The sequence below is a fragment of the Drosophila willistoni genome (genome assembly GCF_018902025.1).
Source record: "Drosophila willistoni isolate 14030-0811.24 chromosome 2R unlocalized genomic scaffold, UCI_dwil_1.1 Seg167, whole genome shotgun sequence".
Classification (NCBI taxonomy): domain Eukaryota; kingdom Metazoa; phylum Arthropoda; class Insecta; order Diptera; family Drosophilidae; genus Drosophila; species Drosophila willistoni.
Window position 1 is genome coordinate 23,073,377 of NW_025814050.1, and position 21,822 is coordinate 23,095,198.

At 39.5% G+C, this 21,822-nt stretch overlaps 1 protein-coding gene across 1 annotated transcript; it reads left to right on the forward strand.

Moving 5' to 3' along the window:
• Positions 1 to 963: 963 nt before the first annotated feature.
• LOC6651818 (fatty acid synthase) lies at positions 964 to 13,075 on the forward strand. Its single transcript, XM_002074238.4, has 6 exons — positions 964 to 1,021; positions 4,798 to 5,291; positions 5,365 to 12,083; positions 12,157 to 12,252; positions 12,312 to 12,455; positions 12,520 to 13,075. The coding sequence occupies exons 2-6, from the start codon at positions 5,069 to 5,071 to the stop codon at positions 12,631 to 12,633; spliced, it is 7,296 nt and encodes a 2,431-aa protein (XP_002074274.3). The 5' UTR covers positions 964 to 1,021; positions 4,798 to 5,068; the 3' UTR covers positions 12,634 to 13,075.
• Positions 13,076 to 21,822: the final 8,747 nt, after the last annotated feature.

Sequence of the window (21,822 nt, forward strand, 5' to 3'; positions counted from 1 at the left end):
TTCTTATCGCTTGCTCACAATTATTTGAAAATAATTCTAAATGTTGCACACGGTGTAACATCAGCAACATATGTAGACACAACAGCAACATTACAGAGCATACCATCGCAGCAAAAAATAACAGTTCAGCTGCCCTTACGCTCTTTAAAGGTTAACAGAGAGCAAGAGCTTTTCGCCTAATGCAGGGGTGGATTCGGCAGGAATGGCCACCCACACCCTTAGACCGCCCTTTTGCTTAGTAGGAGCTTTGAATTTTTATCTCTATGAATAAATTCAGCCCTAATTATTTTTCAAACACAATAATAATATTTAAACATTATACTAAACATACTTTCAATAATTTTTTATTTCAAAAAAAAAAAAAACATGGCAATATCTTTCAACAACCTTCAAAGTTTAATAGTCAAATAAATGACACTTTTTTCATAAATTAAATTTTTCTATAAAATTGTTCACCTTTGAATGTTTGAATAAGTTTATTTTGACGCCCCTATTTTCGGCTGATCTATGTATGCCCGAGCCTACTGTAGCTTTAGCGTCAATCCGCCACTGGTCTTAATATAGTCATCTTATCTCGCTCTGTTGCTGCTGTTCTAATGCCGCTGGAAAGCTTTCGCTGCGGCTGGCATATAAAAGACGCTGTCTCACCTGATGCCTGAACTATTCCGCGTTACTACCATTTCACTCGCAGGCGTCTCGTTTCTGCTGCCGGCGTCGTGTATTAACCGCTACGTTTTGAAATAAGTGAATATTAAAGAGTGTGTGACAAAATAATAATTTGCAACAATAAGAACAATATAACCCAAAAATTAACGGTAAAAAACGAAGAACAATTTTACCAAAGCGTATGCTAAACTAGTGCTCTCTCACATCAAAAGTACGTGAAATCGGTTTGCTTTCTTTATTTTTCACAAGGCAGTAAGGACCAACTGCCCAAAGAAAAAAATAAAATAAAATAACCGCCTAGCCCAACTTTTGTACCACACAAAAACAGCTGTCAAAGAAATCGCCTGATTTTTAGGTATGTATACATTTTGTGTGTGTGCGTGTATAAAACGAAAAAGGAAATGCTACACAGGAGTATAAAACAGAAAACAAAAACCATTGAGGAAAAGGATAATAAAAAGGAAAATTTGACTGACAGCTGATTCAGCCCAAAATAAAACCAAGTTAACTTAAAAGAATAAAATTACTTTATTTCATTAGAAATTTTAAAAAATTATATGTATATATGTATCATGCCACATTTGCATTAGTTTGATTTCCAATAATTTAAATCTATTAGTCATAAAAAATTATATAGATAGTTTTCCAAATTATAGAACTTTGTTTTATAGCTTTGACCTCTGTAAACCTTTGCTATTAGCCATTTTAGTTAGAGACTGCGAATTTTGTTGTAGCCCCATCATTAATTACTATGGGAGAGAGTCCAAATTCAGTTTGCTGGACGGGTTAATGCGCTCCATATAAATGTTTATGGGCTTCTTTAGTATTTTATGGGTTTCGCCATCTAATTGGGCTATGTACGATTTGTACGATTTCCATGTCATGTCATTTGCTGATATGTACTTACATATTTATGTGTATGTACATATATGCATATATAAATAATCTCAATTGATTGGAATATTTCGAGTGGCTGTTTGGCCCTAATCTTTGACATTTAATATTATTCTTCCTGTTGAGCACGCGTTCCAGCAAACATTTCCGAACATCAGGTATCACATAATCGTTATCAGCTTATTTCGGAATCACCCCATCGTCCGTCCATTGTCCGCACCTAATCATCGTCGGCTGCCTAACCGCTTATCAGTCTTTGGCAATGAACTTGAAGAGCCGAAAATGGAGAGCGCGCGCGTACAACATACATCGTACAGCGGCAAAAGATGAGGAGATGGACATCCACCCACCCACTGGATGACCAGGAAAAACAGGTGCGCGTGCACTTGAGAGCCCACCAAACCGCCCGACCCTGCCCTGCCCATAATCAATAACTGTGAAAATAGAATTGAGTGCATAAATAAACAATGTAAAGTGCCTTCCCCAATTCAAACAGTTTACACATTTGTTTATCCAATGACGCAATTTTCGCAAAAAAAAAAAAATGTGGCCTGATGGCAAGAGTGGGTGACGCTACTGATAAATCAATATAACAAAAAAAAATATAAAAAAAAAACCGCACACCCATTGAGATAGTCCAATCGTCTTGTTCTACCAAGTAATTAAAGTAAAAGGATATACATATTATATGTATGATATTTGTGTTTCCGATTAAACAAATAGCAAAGGCGGCTCAGGCTTGGCTTAATATCAGACAAGACAGAATAAAAAAAAAACATAATACTCGAGTGAACTTGAGAAATCACGCCACCTTATCTCATCTCAACTATACAAATTGTACACGCGTTGAACTCATGTGTGTGCGTTGCCTGTATGCATGTATATACATCAGGGGCGGACTTAAGGCTGGGCCTCAACAAGAGATTGGTCTCACATGAAATGAAAACGATTACGGGGAGAGGCAACAAAAACCATGCAACGATCAGAATTGAACCATGTTTTACTTATATTCTAGGAACGTTTCAAAATTGTTCTAAAAAGAAATTTCACAATAAGTCACTTAGTTCCGTAGCCTTCATTTCTGAGAATGCGGCCCTTTTCATACACATACACACAAACTTACAGCCGGCTGGCGTGCAAAATTTGGTTCTCATTCGACGCTAGGCTGCTGCCCCGTCTCTTTCTCCAATTACAAAAAAAAAAAAACATAAACATAGACGCCAAATCATACGAGAGAAAGAGAGAGCGGGAGAACCTCCAAACATCTGCGGTGGTTCATTTTGATAAGCTTTTTCTTTCTCTCTCTCTGTTTTTTGAAGAGTTTGCCGGCTGATGATTCTTTTAACTCTCAAACAAAGCTGGCCTGGTTTTGGCTTAGGCTTCCTCTTCTGCTTCTTCTCTAACTGTGCCTTTCAGGGTTTCGACTTCTTTTCCCTTTGTTGAATCATTCTGCACATCGTACGAGTTTCTCGGCGAATAAGAAAGCAGCTTGCAATTGCCTTGGTGTGAGTGTACCACGGAGCGGTATTTTCCGCTTCCCTCAACGGAGTAGCAAACCACCACCACAAGTTGCCTATGCTAACAATTATTGTGTTGCACCAACATGTTGCCCGCATCACGCCACAAACTCTCTCTCACTTATTCTCTCTCTCACTTTTTGTTGCGGGCTCTTTTTGTTACGCCGGCTTCTCCACACACAAATCACCTGATTTTCAATTTCTATACTGGTTTTTCCTCCCACGCCTTGCCCCTTTAAGCTTCCATTGAAGCTTGAATTAATATGTATGTACCTACATATGTTTGTATGTATGACTTAATTTGTGAAATTTAATGCTTAAAGTTATTAAAAAGAAATTGAAAGTACATGTATTAATGTTGTTTTTAGTAAGGAGGAATTATCAAATATTTTTGTTCATCAAATATTTTGTAAATGTTTATTTTTTCTAATGATTGCATTTAAAATTTAATCTTTGTAATTATCACAGTGAAAATCCTGATGTTTCCATTTTTCCTACCCAGCAGGCAAACCCTGCGTATACGTAACAACATATTTAATTTCATTTTTGTTTTTTTTCTTTTCATAAATATTAGAAACATCCCGCCCCACAAATATTTAAACCTTATCCTATGTTTAAAAATTGTTTTAAATAAAATCAATGACAATTTTACACAATTATCAAATTAGTAATAGTTTTGAATACATACTTGTTTTTACGCTTCAAATCGTTCGTTGTGTTTTTAATTCATGATCTCCGAGTTCAAGTTCGCGAAAGTGTCAAAAATCAATGTGTAGATAGAAAGACCCTACAATCAACTGAGGAACCTAACAAACAAGCAAAGCATCGTTAAAATTGTAAGCTAGAAATTACGTATACACAGTGTGTGCCAGCTTAACTAAAAACAATAATATTCGAAAGATCGTTGTGATATTTTTAGTGATGATGGTAGTTAAAACGTTTCATATTTTGGATGAACAAAATTTTAGGAAAAAAACTGATTGAAATATGCACCAAAATTAGTCGAAAATGTGGATTTGCACTCAATACATTGCTACATTAACCGAGTACAAAGTTTTATGTTTGTATTTTCCCAAAAACTGACCCGACACTAGATTCCAAAGTTCGTCTATTTTGTCCCACCTTAACTAACACGTGCCCTAATACGATACGATTTAACTGTAATTTAAAAATCTGCCGCCCTTCATCTAATGCCCGGAAGAGCAAAAGCTCCGATGTTTATAGGAGCTTTTTAATGCTACAAAAAAACAACTGACAAAACCAAAGTAAGGGTTTAGTCCTTATAACATAAAAATGAACGAATATGTGTGCTTGCTTATATTTAATTAATGAAGTAGCTCCTTAAGGTATACAATGTTTATTAGATTATTAAGTATCTGATAGAAAACAAAACAAAGGAGAGGAGGAGATAACAAACCATTTTTTCAAATGTTTAATTAATAGAATGGCATGATAATAATCTGTAGTAATGTGAGGCAATTATATTTAATCTGCAAACTGTTTTCTGTCGATTGCTTCTGTAGTTTGCATTTGAACTAGTATGTGGGCTATGACTATCTATGAATTGCAATATCCACCTAATGCTATGCAATCCAAAATGAATAAAGTGAGAGCAATGAAACTGCTAGAGATAATATTATAGCATACATTTAGGGTGACCATTTCCTAATGAAATTAAAAGCTATTTATTTCTGTTATATTGTTATTGTATTTATTTCAGCGCTAAAGTTAGAGACCTGTTGCAAGCCGTGGACCATCAGCAGACTGTTGCGTTTAACAATAATAATAACACCAGCAGCTACCATTCGCCAACTGGACAAAATAACGGGAAAAGTGCCCGAGCCAATCGTCGTCGACGTCGCCGCAATAGGAAACAAAATTCCCAGCAACCTGACGCCTTTCAAGATTCAAGCGCGCAGCTAACACCCAGCACCTCCCATTCCCATAGTGCACCATCTGGAACCCTAACCCCGAACAACGATACATTCAATATGCCAGCCCGTTTCGAAGAAGTAATCACCGCTGAGCCAGCCGCAACTCGTACTGCCCCCCAATTGGACCTGGGTGGTGGACAGTATACGCAGCTGAACGATGAAATAGCCATTACTGGATTCTCTGGTCGCTTGCCAGAAAGTTCAAGCATTGAGGAATTCAAGCAAAATCTCTACAATGGCGTTGATATGGTCAATGATGATCCCAGACGTTGGGAGCGCGGTAAGTCTAAACAACATAATCAGAAATTCGAATTTGTTTTACTGAAAATTATGTTTTTTTTTTTTATCGACAGGGCTTTATGATCTACCCGATCGTATGGGCAAGATAAAGGAAGAAGATTTGGAAAACTTTGATCAGCAATTCTTTGGTGTTCATCAGAAGCAAGCCGAATGCATGGATCCCCTATTGCGTATGCTCCTCGAACTGACTCACGAATCAATCATTGATGCTGGTCTCAATCCCACCGATTTGCGTGGCTCACGCACTGGCGTGTACATTGGTGTCTCGACTTCGGAAACGGAGCAGCATTGGTGTGTGAATGCGGATCGCGTGAATGGCTATGGATTGACTGGCTGTGCCCGTGCTATGTTTGCCAATCGTATCTCATTCACATTTGATTTTAAGGGACCCAGTTACAGCATTGACACAGCCTGTTCCAGTTCGCTGTATGCCTTGGAGCAGGCCTACTCCGACATGCGCGAGGGCAAGATCGATAATGCCATTGTTGCCGGAGCGGGACTCATTCTGAAGCCCACCATGTCGCTGCAGTTTAAGCGTCTGAACATGTTGAGTCCGGATGGTAGCTGCAAAGCCTTTGATGAATCTGGCAATGGTTATGTCCGTTCCGATGGGTGTGTTGTGCTTCTCTTGCAGCGCGCTTCGGCAGCCAAGCGTGTCTATGCCTCCATTTTGAATGTGCGCACCAATACAGACGGATTCAAAGAGCAGGGCATTACGTATCCCATTGGAAAAATGCAGAATCGTCTTATTCGCGAGACCTATGAAGAGATTGGGCTCAACCCCAACGAAGTGGTGTATGTGGAGGCTCACGGCACTGGCACCAAAGTCGGTGATCCACAGGAGGTGAATTCCATTACGGACTTCTTTTGCAAAAACCGTACCTCTCCCCTGCTAATTGGTTCAGTTAAGTCAAACATGGGTCACTCGGAGCCAGCATCTGGTGTGTGCTCAGTAGCCAAACTTTTGATTGCAATGGAGGAAGGTGTCATTCCCGCAAACTTGCATTACAACAAGCCCAATCCTGATCTCTATGGCCTAGTCGATGGACGCTTGAAAGTGGTGGACAAGAATCTGCCATGGAATGGAGGCATTATTGGTCTGAATTCATTCGGTTTTGGTGGCGCCAATGCCCACGTTATTCTCAAGTCGAACCCCAAACCAAAGGCGATTACACCCCGCGATGGAGCTCCCAAGGTGGTACTGGCCTCAGGACGTACCTTTGAAGCTGTCCAAGAGCTTCTCGAATCAGCCACCGATCACGCCAATGACGATGAGTACCTGCAACTGTTAAATGATATCCACTCCAAGCCCATTCCACTGCACTACTTCCGCGGTTTCGGTGTAGTCAGCACCAGCAAGGGTTCATTGCAGCGCGAAGTTGTTGAATTCACCGACGAGAAACGTCCCATTTGGTACATCTACTCCGGCATGGGCAGCCAGTGGGCTAGCATGGCTAAAGATCTGATGCAAATTGATGCTTTCGCTAAAACTATTCAACGCTGCGCCGATGTGTTGAAGCCCGAGGGTGTGGATCTTATTGATGTGCTCACCCGTTCCACGGATAAGACATTTGAGAACATCCTCAACTCTTTCATCTCTATTGCTGCCATGCAGGTGGCGCTTACTGATTTGCTCGGCTCGTTGGGCATCCAACCCGATGGCATTGTGGGACACTCTGTCGGTGAATTGGGTTGTGCCTATGCCGATGGCTGCTTCACCCCAGAACAGACGGTTTTGGCTGCCTACTGGCGTGGTAAGAGTATCCAGGACACACAACTCTCCAAGGGCAAGATGGCAGCAGTTGGTTTGAGCTGGGAAGAAGCACACAAGCGTGTGCCCAGCGACTGCTTCCCCGTTTGTCACAACAGCGAAGACAACTGCACCATTTCGGGACCAGAAGCTTCCATTGAGACTCTGGTGGCTAAATTGAGTGCCGATGGCGTCTTTGCCAAGGCCGTCAATTCCAGTGGCTATGCATTCCACAGCAAATACATTGCCGATGCTGGACCAAAGTTGCGTAAGAGTCTGGAGAAGATTATTCCGAATGCCAAGAACCGAACTACTCGCTGGATAAGTACCAGCATTCCCGAATCAGCCTGGGACACTCCTGTTGCCAAGCAATCGTCGGCCGCTTACCATGTAAACAACTTGCTATCCCCTGTGCTGTTCCATGAAGCTCTCCAGCATGTGCCCAAGAACGCAATTTCCATTGAGATTGCCCCCCATGGTCTGTTGCAAGCCATCTTGAAGCGTGCTCTCGGACCCGATGCCACCAATCTCAGTCTTGTGAAGCGTGGCCATGAGAACAACGTAGAATTCTTCTTAACCAACGTGGGCAAACTGTATGCCGCTGGAGCCCAGCCGCAAGTACTGAGCCTTGTGCGTCCCGTCAGCTATCCAGTGGGACGTGGCACTCCAATGTTGAACTCGAAGATTGGTTGGGATCATACTCAGAAGTGGTTGGTTGCCAAATTCGGCAAGGAAACTACTTCGGGCGAGACTGTGATCGAGGTGGATCTTTCTAAGGAAGATGATGCCTTCCTGGCCGGTCATACAATCGATGGCCGTATCCTTTTCCCTGCTACAGGCTACATGACCCTTGCCTGGATAACCTTTGCTAAAATGCGTGGCGGCGAATTCCACAAGACTCCTGTTGTGATGGAGAATCTAGTATTCCATCGCGCCACCATTCTCAACAAGAGCGCAGTGGTCAAGTTCGGCATCAACTTCTTCGACGGCACTGGCAACTTCGAGATCTGTGAGAGTGGCAGTTTGGCCGTGTCTGGCAAAATCACTCTGCCTGAGACCATTGAAAATGAAGAGCTGCCTCTGGACGCACAAACCGCCAGCACTGCAGCCAAGCAGCTGGCCACAAACGACGTGTACAAGGAGCTGCGCCTGCGTGGCTATGACTACGGCGGCATTTTCCGTGGCATTCTGAAATCCGACACCATTGCCTCCACCGGTCAGCTGCAATGGGTGGACAATTGGATTAGCTACATGGACACCATGCTGCAGTTCAGTATCCTGAGCAAGAACTTGCGTGAATTGTACCTGCCTACGCGTATCGAGAAGGCTGTTATCAATCCGGCCAAGCACTTGGAGCTGATCAGTGCCCTTAGCAAGGAGGCTCAGTTGGAAACCGGACTGCCAGTTTACTGGTACGATGACATCAATGTTATTAAGAGCGGCGGCGTCGAATTACGTGGTCTGAAAGCCTCTCTGGCTCAACGTCGTCCAGGCACACAGGCTCCACCCACTCTGGAACGCTACACTTTTGTGCCCAATAGCAACACCAACGAATTGCATGAGAACTCGGAGAAGGCACGTCTGCATGCTTTGGATGTAGCCATCCAACTGATCATTGAGAATTCCAGCGGCGCCGTGAAACTAAAGGGTGTGGAACTCGCTAATGGACGCAATCCCGATGTGTTAGTGGCTAACCGCCTGCTCCAGATCATCGAGGGCGAACCTGTGCTCACTGGTGATGTGGCTGTGGTTACCTCCAATAATAACGAAGAGACCATAACCAGCGCTTTGGGTGACTCTGGAGTACGCGTCATATCAAAGGATGTGCTGAAGGAGCCGGTGGAGCAGAACTGTCACTTTGTATTCGGTATCGATGTGTTGGCCCGACCAGACACCAAAACTTTGGAAAACACTATTGCCAGCATTCGTGATAATGGCTTCCTGATCTTTGAGGAGACGCTAACCAGTTATACCAAGACAGGACGTGGACTCCTCGAGAAGTTTGGATTTGTGCCAATTCAGGAGCAGACTCTGGGAGGTACTCGCATCCTTGTCTTGGCTCGTCGTAGTGTCGACCTGAAGACTCGCAAGTCCGTGATTGTCCAAGCTACCGAACAGAATTTCAATTGGGTGGATGATCTGAAGGCTGCCTTAGCCACAGCTGCCACCGAGGAGCAGTACGTTTATGTCGTATGCCAGGCCGAGGAGCTCTTTGGGGCTGTTGGTCTAATGACTTGCATCAAAAATGAAAATGGTGGCAAGTTGGCTCGTCTGGTCTTTGTTCAGGATGCCAAGGCTGAGAAATTCTCATTGACCTCACCTCTGTATCGCAAGCAGCTCGAAAAGGATCTCATTTCGAACGTGCTGAAGAACGGAAACTGGGGTACTTTCCGTCATTTGAAGCTGGAAACCCAGCAAGCCACTCTTCAGGTGGAACACGCCTACGTGAACGCTCTGGTCAAGGGTGATTTGGCTTCGCTGAAGTGGATCGAGGCAGCCAAGGCTGATACTGCTGTCCAGGCCAACAAAGATCTGGAAACTTGTACTGTCTACTATGCCCCGATTAATTTCCGTGACGTGATGTTGACATCGGGCAAACTGGCTGCTGATGCTCTTCCAGGAGATTTAGCCGAACAGGATTGTGTCTTGGGTCTAGAATTTGCTGGACGAGACACTGCTGGACGTCGCGTCATGGCTATGGTGCCGGCCAAGTCCCTGGCTACAACTTGTGTGGCCAGCAAGCGTATGATGTGGCAGATTCCCGAGAAGTGGACCATGGAGGAGGCATCCACTGTGCCATGCGTCTACTCCACTGTCTACTATGCTTTGGTGGTGCGTGGACAGATGAAGAAGGGTGAACGTATTCTCATTCATGCCGGTTCCGGAGGAGTTGGTCAGGCTGCAATCTCCGTTGCTCTGCATCATGGATTGACTGTCTTCACCACAGTGGGCAGCAAGGAGAAGCGTGAGTTCTTGTTGAAACGTTTCCCCAAACTTCAGGCCCGCAACATTGGCAATTCCCGTGACACATCATTCGAGCAGCTTGTAATGCGTGAGACCAAGGGACGTGGTGTGGATCTTGTCTTGAACTCTCTGTCCGAAGAGAAACTTCAGGCTTCTATTCGCTGCTTGGGACTCAATGGACGCTTCTTGGAAATCGGTAAATTCGATCTGAGCAACAATAGTCCATTGGGCATGTCAGTGTTCCTTAAGAACACTTCCTTCCATGGCATTCTGCTCGACAGTGTGATGGAGGGCGAAGAGGAGATGCAGAACCAAGTTGTCTCCCTGGTGGCCGATGGTATCAAGAATGGCGCAGTAGTGCCATTGCCCACATCCGTTTTCAATGATCAGCAGGTGGAGCAAGCTTTCCGTTTCATGGCCTCCGGCAAGCACATCGGAAAGGTGGTTATTAAGGTACGCGACGAAGAGGATGGCAAGAAGTCCCTAGTGCCCAAATCGCGTCTGATCAATGCCATTCCCCGTACATACATGCATCCAGAGAAGAGCTACATTCTGATCGGTGGTCTTGGCGGTTTTGGTTTGGAATTGACAAACTGGCTGGTGACCCGCGGAGCCCGTTACATTGTGCTTACATCTCGTTCGGGAGTGAAGACTGGTTATCAAGGTCTTATGATCCGTCGCTGGCAGGAACGTGGCGTTAAAGTAGTCATTGACACCAACGATGTGACCACCGCTGCTGGGGCCAAGAAACTTTTGGAATCTAGCAACAAGCTGGCTTTGGTTGGAGGCATTTTCAATTTGGCCGCTGTGTTGCGTGATGCTCTCATCGAGGATCAGACAGCCAAGGACTTCAAGACCGTCGCAGATCCAAAGGTGACGGCCACCAAGTATCTGGATCAATTCTCTCGCACCATTTGCACAGAGTTGGACTACTTCATTTGCTTCTCCAGTGTGTCTTGCGGTCGTGGTAACATTGGACAGACCAACTATGGTCTTGCGAATTCAGCAATGGAACGTATTTGCGAACACCGCCAGATCAGTGGATTCCCGGGCACAGCTATCCAGTGGGGAGCCATCGGTGACACCGGACTGGTTCTGGAGAATCTCGGTGACAATGACACAGTAATCGGAGGAACCCTGCCCCAGCGCATGCCTTCCTGCTTGCAGACAATTGATCTTTTCCTGCAACAACCGCATCCCGTTTTGGCCTCCATGGTTGTGGCTGAGAAGCGCAAGTCCGATCAATCGGCTGGTGTTAGTCTAATTGCCACTATTTCAAACATTCTTGGTCTGCGTGATACAAAGAATATCCAGGATGCTGCTTCCCTGGCCGATCTGGGCATGGACTCGCTGATGAGTGCTGAGATCAAGCAGACTCTTGAGCGTAACTTTGACATTGTATTGTCCGCCCAAGAGATTCGCCAACTGACCTTTGGAGCTCTGAAGCAGATGGACGGTGGCGCCGAGGTCAAACCGGCAGCTGCCGCTGCTGCCCCAGCTGCTGCAGATGGTACAAACAAATCGCCCGTTTCATCTCGCACAGCCAGTCCCTTGGGCGATGGCACTCAGGTTGTCTTCACCACCGCCCTGATGCCCACGGAAGCCATTGTTCGTCTGGAGACAAAGGCCCCAGCCACAAGCAAACAAACTCCCATTTTCTTCATCTCACCCATTGAGGGATTCGCCAGCGCTCTGGAGCCACTGGCCAAGCGCCTGGAGGTACCCGCCTATGGTCTACAGTTCACCGAAAATGTGCCCGTAGACTCGGTGGAGTCGGCCGCTAGATTCTTTATTAAACAACTGCGCACCAAGCAACCCAAGGGCCCATACAAACTAGCCGGTTACTCATTTGGTTGTCTGCTCACCTACGTGATGGCGGCCATCCTTGAGGAGAGCAATGAGATTGCCAACGTGGTAATGTTAGACGGAGCACCCACCTATGTCAACTGGTATACGAGTAGTTTCAAGCAACGCTACACAGCTGACGATGACAACAACAATCACAGCTATGGATTGGCCTACTTTGGCATTGTCCTGGCCAACATTGACTACAAGGCGGTAAGTGTATATCGACCTTTACCGCGTAAAAGGGGAAAGCAAAACTAATGTAAATCTATGCTTCTTTCTATAGCTGGTCCGCCTGCTTTTGGTCATCCCAACTTGGGAGGAGAAACTCGAAAAGTTTGCTGAACTAATGAGTGTTGAAATCAACCATCCTGTCGATACTGTAAGTAATTCCCCAATTCTACTTTAAAAACAATTAATTACTTTTATTGTCAATTTTAGATCAAGAAATCGGCAACTTTATTCTACAAGAAGCTGGAATTGGCTGACAGCTACACGCCCACCTTGAAGCTCAAGTCGAATGTGACTTTGGTCAAACCCACAGAGAATTCAGCTAAATTGGATGAGGACTATCGTCTAAAAGAGGTGAGTTTAGCTAAAGCCCACAAGGAATTCATGGAAATCAAGTTAATAATCTTTTTCTTTGCAGGTCTGCATTAAGCCCGTGGATGTGCATACGGTTGTAGGCAATCATCGTACCTTCCTCATTGAGGAGCAGTCAGTGGCGACCATTCAGAGTATATTGAAGCGTCTCTTCAACTAAGTCCATTCCCCCTCCAAAAAAAAAACCAAGCACACCCCCTAACCTAAGCATCACCCAAGACAAATTACACGCACATACAATACTCGTGTTATCCACTTGTGGAATCACAAATCTCCGTCTCTCTATCTATCTATCTATCTATCATGACATGCACCGGTTCATTTAGTTAGCATATTTTAGTGAAATGAATTTATGTTATGTGGAGCAGCATCAATTGCCAACCAAATTATCACAGTAACGCACAGTTAAATACATGATATATCCTCCAAATGTGAATTAGATATAAGTTATATCCAGTGATCGATTTAATTGCCGTCTTGCAGGGTCTTTGTAAAGAATCCAGGTCCAAATTAAATTCTTTATAGATCCTGCGATTCTGGGCAATTGAATGACACACTGAAACGTCCCGAACTTACCAAATATATATCTATATCTAATTGTATGTGTATATTACGTTGCAAATTTTAGTTTAATTTTTTTCTTAATCCTAAGTCAGTTACAATTAGTAATACATATTTCATGAATTTACATTCCTCGATGTATGCATGTAGAAGCGAAAAATTGTTATATTGATGTAAACAATCACTCATGAATATTGTGGATATTAAAAAAACACATAATAAAATATTTGAAAAAAAAGAAAGATTTGTGAAAATTAATAATAATAGCAATGCCAATCTATAGAGATCATCAAGGACACTCTAGAAGAAAATGATGATTTCCTATGAATCTGAGCTATAACTTTTTAAAAGCCTTTAAAAATGACCATGCAATCGGGAAATATAATATTGAGGAAAATCAAAACTGAGTTTAAGCTAGGCTTCAAGAAAGAATATCTATACTTTATGGGGTCGAAAAAGTTTCCTTCTGCCTGTTGCATACATTTTGGCGACTTGAATATACCAATTTACCCTCTCGATGCATGGTATAAAAAATATTTATTAAATATAACTACAGTGAAACCTCGATATAACGAACTTCGTTATAACGAAAAACCCAATATAACGAATTTTTTGTTAAGTCCCTTGAAAAAACCTCGTTTTTACGAAGTTTTTCATACAAAAAAACACTATAGGTATAACGAATTTCTGAGCCTAAAAGCCCCTAATTTTAAGCATTTCTATCGCAAAGAGGTGGTCAAAATTTTTATCAATGACATGGAAGAGGGGCGCAAGAGCAATATTAACGTTTTGCAAGGTATCAGAATGGCCCATAAAGCATGGGAAAGCGTAAAACAATCAACGATTGTCAACTGTTTTGCGACATGTGGCTTTGTCGACAGTCCAAATATTACGGCTACAAACGATTGTATTCAAGACAGTGAAGAATGGCTTGTCATTAAAAACCATTTTAATTTGGATGAACATTTTGACGATTTTGTTACCTTCGATGACAACGTTAGTGCTTCGGGGCCTTTAACTGATGATGACATTGTTGGTAGTTTTGCGAAGACAGTCGATGTTGTCGAGGAGGAAGAAGAGCTAGAAACGGTTATCACCGCAAAAGAAGCTAAGCAAATGGTTGAAAAACTACAAACTTTTCTTGAGGCACAAGAAGCTACACCCCAGACTACTTTTGATGGCTTAGCATCTGTTGCACAAACTATAGATGGCTGTATTCAAAACTTGCGCAAACAAACTAAAATAACCAATTACTTTAATAAAGTCTAATAAAAAAAAAATGTTTATTTTTTGTATATTTACCCCCTTTCAGTGCAATTTAGCATTATTTTGGTGGAAACAATGTTTATAACGAATTTTTTTTCAGATTTCTTTAAATTTCGTTATACTAAGGTTTTACATTTCAGTACCTATAGCGAATCAATAGATATAACGAATAATTTTGCGATCCCCCTCAGATTCGTTATATCGAGGTTTCACTGTATATGTATAATAGGTCGGCGCGTTTTCTTCGTGACTTTAATCGACAGCAGCCACACAAAACCAAATCGAAGTCGACACACTGCAAATTGATAAGAAGCCATTGCCCGAGTTTTTACAACCCAACGACAAAGTGTGATTGGGCCATTTATGTTTGTGTTTTCGCAATACTTTGATACGCCAGCACGTTTAAGTCATCATCTCATCCGACACTGAGAGAAATACTTTCAAAATTTGTATGTTCAAACTATACTATGACTATGATTGAGAATATCAAAATCAATTGACTAAGCCCAATATCGATTTCTACTCGACTTTTTCTTAAAAGTTGTCAAATAATTTTAATGTTGCATCATTATGGAATAAAATGTTATAGGTTCTTTCATAGGTTCTCGGTACTGCAGAAAACTCGAGAAAATATCGAAAAATATTTAATAAAAGTATTAGACAATTATTATTTTAAAAAAATTTAAAAATTTCCATAAATAGTTGTAGTTGTTGAGAGGAGACTAGCGTAATTATGTGAGCGTCTTCTGTATTTTATAGAATTATGTATAATAATTTATTATAAAGCTCAAGCTAATTTATATTAAAGGTCAGACAATTTCTACAAGATTTTTTAGAATAATTGCATACAAAAGTTAAAAAAAAGATAATTTCGATTTTGCCAAGTGTACAACATGAGGACGGACATTCTTTCTAAATTGTTATAGCGGAAAAATACACATAATCTGGTTGGAAACATTTACATTAAATTCTAATCGACTAGTCAAACAGCTAGGGGAAGTAGGTAAGTTTGCAGTATAATCATAATTATACCAATATATTTATAAGCGTAACAATCCTCTTTTGTTTTTCTTTTTTTTTTCCATACAAATTTTGGACTCTTATCAGGTCGTAAAGGGCGATAAGAAAGCCGCCAGCTCGCCAACTGGCATCGACAAATGTTTTTGGTTCATTTGGTAGTCGAAATATTTGACAACGCTGTTTCAGTTCGTGAGAAGTCGCGCCATCGATTTGGAGGATTTGTATGTAAATGTTTATAAATTTTGATTGAATTTTATTTACCTTGCCCCAACAAAATATCTCAGACGACTACGTAGTTAAGCCAAATTAAGACAAAAAATTAATAAATTAAAATATCATCGGCGAAATGTTGATCGAGCATGATGCTTCGAATTTAGCCAGTTCATTTGCATAGTCGCCTTTAGCCCGGCATTAACTATGTCAGGGGTCATTTAAATGACAGCGAACTAAAGCAAAACTTTTGCCAAATTTTGGATAAATCTACACACTTAACTATGGATTCGTTGCTCTAGGTTAGTTATGCCAAAGTGTAACAAACTCATACGTAAAAAAAATATTTCTCTTAAAAATTGCCATATTTTTGGAAAGTTAGCTATTTCGTTTTACTTATGTTAGTCTATGATTTAGATGAATAGTTCGAGTCTATATATACACGACTTCCTGGTGAAGAATTTAAGCAGCAAAGATTTTCTAAATACAAAGTACGTTTTGACTGATAATGACAATAATATATTAAAGCAATAAAACAGATTATTTATATTTTTATATTTTTTGAGCACTTTCTTTCTAATCTCAATCAAATAAAAATCAACTCGACAGTTAACTCGAGGTTAAATTATAATTAATTTTTGTACCAATTAGTTTATGCCAACGTAGGAGTCAGTATTAGGACACCGTTCAGACTTGTAGAGTAACTTTTATTTAATCATTTAGTTAATTAACGTTTAATAATACAATTTTCATTCTGAATTATGTTTAACATAAACGGTTCCAGGACAAACTTGAAATTGAAATAGGTTTTAATTTTTCATTCCTCTTTATAGCCAACTTGTAGGTCCTTAAAATCTTTGAACAGCTTTTTAGAAAAAAAAAATATATATATGGGTTACTAAAGTTTTATAGAATTACACCGGTTATGAGTTATGATTCTGTGAAATATGTTATGGACCGGGTTTTGTTTCGACCCTATAAAAGACAAATAGCTAAAATGAATAAATGTATATGTACATATATTGCCGGAAAGCTAGTTTCATTGTCCATTATTTTCCCAAGATAGTATAATGTTTATAGCAATAGGAATAAGTTTTATGTATACATATGTAAATTATAAATGCTTCTCTTTTCTGTCTTCACTGACAAAAATGTGTGAAGATTGAAAAACTAATTACAATACCAGAGGGCCGGGGCTAACTTCGACCGCGTCAAAGTTTGTATACCCTTGCAACTTTTTTGGTAAGTTCTCCTTTACCTATAGCCTTCAAAGTGGAAAAACGTTTAAGCTAAAAGGGCTAATGTGTCCGAAAGAACGGCCTACAATCTTAGTTTTTCTTCTGCATAGGAAATAACGAAGATATTGATCAAAGTCACTGTTTTCCACCGATCGTTCCTATGGGAGCTATATGATATAGCTTCCCGATCCTTATCAAATTTGGCACAGTCATTAACAGATATATTAAACTAACAAATGTTTAATTTGAAAGCAATCGAGTCAAAAGTAACGAAGTTATTGAAGAAAGTCACTGTTTTCGAAAGATCGTTCCTATGGGAGCTATATGATATAGTCACCTGATCTTGATCAAATTTGGCATAGTCGTTTATATGTGTAATTAACTTAACAATATTAAATTTCACGACAATAGCTCAGAAAATAACGAAGTTATTAAGAAAAGTCACTGTTCGTGACTTTGCCATTTGTATGGGAGCTATATGATATAGTGATCCGATCCGGCTGAATCCGAGATATACAACGCCTGCAGTATATACAAGCCTACATGCAAAATTTCAGCTCTGTAGCTCTTACGGTCTAGGAGGAGTTTGCGTTGATCCAGACGGACGGACGGACGGACGGACGGACGGACGGACGGACGGACGGACGGACGGACGGACGGACGGACATGGCTATTTGAACTCGTCTCGTCGTGCTGATCAAGAATATATATACTTTATATGGTCGGAGATGCTTCCTTCTATGCGTTGCACACTTTTGACCAAAATTAATATACCCTTTTTGCAAGGGTATAATAACAGACACTTAATTAAACTTAAGGGAAATTAATCTTTTACAATTCGATATTTAATAAACTATTTTTAACTAAGAGTTTACAACATTCCAACGATAGCCAAAAACACACGCCAGGCTCTAATTTCAATTACAAGTTAGCTCGAAATAAATAAATATTTTTCTAAAACAACTGTCAAACTAGACCAATTTCATTCCAATATTTTACACCTGAAAATTTTGAATTAATTTTGAAATTGGTATGACGTAGAAAATAATGTTGCTTACTTTGTTAAGTCAACCATAATTTAAATCAAATCTAAATTATAGTATGTACGAGTGAAGTCTGCATAAATTGGTATGATAAGATTGAAAGATTTTCGATTTCGACTTTTCGAATGAAAACCCAAAACAGAAGATTGCTCACAATCTTAGGCACTAAAATTCAAGGTTAGCCATTAAATTAGAATTAATAATTGGCCCAAAACCCACTCATCACCTTGTGAGTGTCTTTTCCCAATTTTTTTTTTTAGCAAGTGTGTCTTATCTGGCTCGTTTTTAAGGTAATCGTTGAATGAGTACCAATATCAAATCAAACAAAGAGACACATGATCATGACTGCCAACTATAAAAATATATTTTTGTTTACAATGCTGCAATCCCATACAAAATATCTAATCTCGGCCCAGACATAGACGTAAACGAGTTATCGTCTGCAGAGATTTATGCAAGGAAGGATCTATTTGGGAAATTTCGTCTAATGATTGCACTTCAATAAATTGATTGTGTGATTGATTTAATAAATATATTCCTATTTATTTATTTTTTTCTACAATCACAATCGTCATAATTGATTTATTTGCTTCTTGTTTTGAATTTTTTGCGCCATCTAATAATTATTCACGCATAAATTAACACTCCGATTCAAAAGGGAAAGTAGAGCCGTTGTTCAGTTCCCAGGCAAATTGTAATTGAATATTTATAAATGCATTAGTTAGACACTCATTTTATGTGATGTGGAAGTGTATATACATTTTGGTAAAAAGTTTGCAATTTAAATGTTTTAAATCGGTTTTCTTTTTAACATAAAATTTGTATCTATTTCAATCTATTTTACTCTAATGATAGTATATAACTATAAATATAGTTTACAATAAATCTAATTTTTAGGAGATGTATAGCCTGCCATAGCAAAAGGGTATTCAAAATTCAACGACTCCTTCACTTACAGCTAGAACAGAGCGCAAAATAATTAGAGAATCCAAATTTTATTACCTCATTTGCCATACATCTGATATCTGATTTCAATTAGAAAACCTATTGAATGATGCATTTGTCTTTGGAAAATCAGATAGTAAGTAAGTTTGTATTATTTATATTCTCCATCAATATTTGTTATTCCATTCATCAAATCTCAAAACACACTCGAATGCTGAATATATTTTTTCCAACACATTTCGTATTCAATTTAAATTGATCATTTGGCACCTGCATTAGTTTGTTGGAACTATGACAACACTGTCCCTTTATGCAGTATTGTCAAGTAATTTTGGAAAGCTTTAATGATTCTTTTGTAAGCTTTGCACAGCTGGAAAATTTCAAAATTACAAGACTATTATAAAAATAGAAATTTGAAAAATATAAAAAAATTTTGCGTAATGTTTCACAATTTTTTATGACAAATTTTCTTTGCTGATGATATTTAATTTTTAAGACCGATAGCAAAAAACTAAAAGTTTCGAGCGAAAAGCTACTCAGTGACACATGTCAAAATCCAATCAAGTGTTGATGCTGGGAGATCAACGTTTAGTATCAGAGATTTTTGCTTTGCTATCAAAAATAAAATTGAGCACCGTTGTTTTGTTGAGCTCACAAAACGGGCTCGAGCTGGACCTCAGAGACACTGAGGTATTGGCACGGCAAACGGCAAACGGCTGCACGGCGTGTGTACTCAGTCTAAATCCGAAACTCAAATCAAAACGTAGTTCCAGTTTAGCACAACTATTGCCTTCGACAACGTGCCGTGAGCTTGTCGCGCAAAAACAAATGAAAAATCTCCGAGTTCAAACAACCGTACAAAATAAACTAGATTGCATTTGCTACAGTGTGTGTGTGTGTGCGTGCGTATCTATGAGGGGCTTAGCCGATTCCTATAAGTATATATAGTAGTAGCGCCAAAATTACGCGCATTCGAACGTCTAACTTCTTCGACTAACGGTCGTCCCGATCGAATCCGTAAACGAATTAAAAATCGAATTTCGAACAGATTTCGCGTGCTCATTTCCGGTGCGAATACGAAACGATGCGGATTGAATCACATCGGACAAACATATTTATGTTCCTTTAATTTAGCCGTGCGTGTTACAACAAACCCAAATACACAAAAAATATATATATATACATATATAAATAATAATAATAATAATAAATAAACATAAATAAAAAGTTCACATAAAACAAAAGCAAAAATCTGCTCAGTTCATTGGATCGTGCTCTCTCGCTCTTTCTCTCGTTATCATTCCATCGGCTCACGCACCCACGCCGCAGTCGCTGCCGCTGCCTCAGTCGCTGTCGCAGTCACAGCTGCTGGCACTGCCGCTGCGCTCAGCAGCAGCAAATGCTGCTAATTTTAAAGAGTAAACAATTGTTTTTGTTTTTTTTTTTTGCATAATTTTTTTGTATGTTACTCTCACCACATTCATCCACCCACAAAGCACACACAAGTCCCGTTTTAACTGTGCACGCATTTGAATAGGAATTGAATTCTCTTATAGAGCGGCTGATCGATATTGTTGGTATTAACAAATAGTTGTGATTTAACCATTTTTCTTTATCTAATCAATGAGCCGAGCACTGCAACCAACTGACTATGTAATAGTCAAGATACAAAAAGTTTAATTCAACTTTTCGATTGCAATTGCACAATAATGAGAAATGATTTACTTTAACTGATTAGCAAAATATGGAGCAAGTTTTAAACATCCTTTAATTAAAATTTTCATAATATTAATTAATGGACAATTAGCTAAAGCTTTAATTTGGGCCAAATATTAAAATGAGTTCTAAAAGAAATATTATACAAATTTCAATTATACAGACTTGTAATGATTTATAAGTCATTTTTGAACACAAGCTCGCATATTCAACTAATTTGACGTTCTCAATTCGAGATTCGTAGCCAAGTTTTGGCTTATTTAGTATATTAGCATATAATAAAAACAAATATAATGTAGACGTGCAAATTAAAAGGAAAATTGAAAATTACTTCAAATAAAAGATAAACGATAAATAACAAACTCTTGCTTGATCAAAGATAATATCTCCGACTATATTAAGTAGATATTGTTTTTGCCATTTAAGGACGCTATGGTTTTTAGTCAAAGTTTTACAAAATCAGAGAAATCTCGTATATAAACAAACAAAAAGTTTTTATATTTGTAAACTTTCTTTTTCTTTCACTTGTATACATTTGTTTAGAAGTGTGATAATTTGGAGAAATTTTAACATTTTAAATCTTTTAGTTGGCTAACTATGTAAGTTCTCTCAAAAAGTGAGCTAAAATGTTTTCTATAAAGTTATTCTTTTACAAATTCTTGAAACAAAATTAGAAATTTGATGAATTTTGATCAGTCCAATCAAATAAAAGATTCTAATTGCTTATACAGCAAATAGGTAAGATTAAAATATCAATGGTGACTCAATTCAAATGACCAGTAAAGTAAAAGTTTAGCTTTATCTAGTTTGAACTCTCTGAAAATTTTGTATTTAACATTGACACCAAATATAAAGCACTCATACATACAATTTGTGCACTTTATCCGTCGATGATAATAACAAAAGTAAATTTTGCACAAAGGCCAACAATTGTGGGCCTAGTCAAATGTAAATTTTACTCTTATTAAACAGAATAGAGAGAGAGAAAAACACATAGAGGTCTTAAAAAATTAACAAGATCCAAATACATCTGCTTGCTATAAAGTAAGGTAAACATATATAATACAGTACTTAGATACGATTAGAACTTGTGATGGGATTGCCTTATCTATAAAACATATTGTTGGCAAACCTAATTAGCTAAAAGCTATATATACATACATATATATACATTTATATATATACAAACAAGTGTAAGTTGAACCGACAACTGGCAACGACTTATCAAATGCCTGCGAAATTTTCAACAAATTGGAATTTGAATTGTCACCCGTTCTTTGTCAATTAGCTGAGATAATTGGAGTACAATATATAGGGAGGGAGCAATTTTGGATGCTGGATGGATGGATG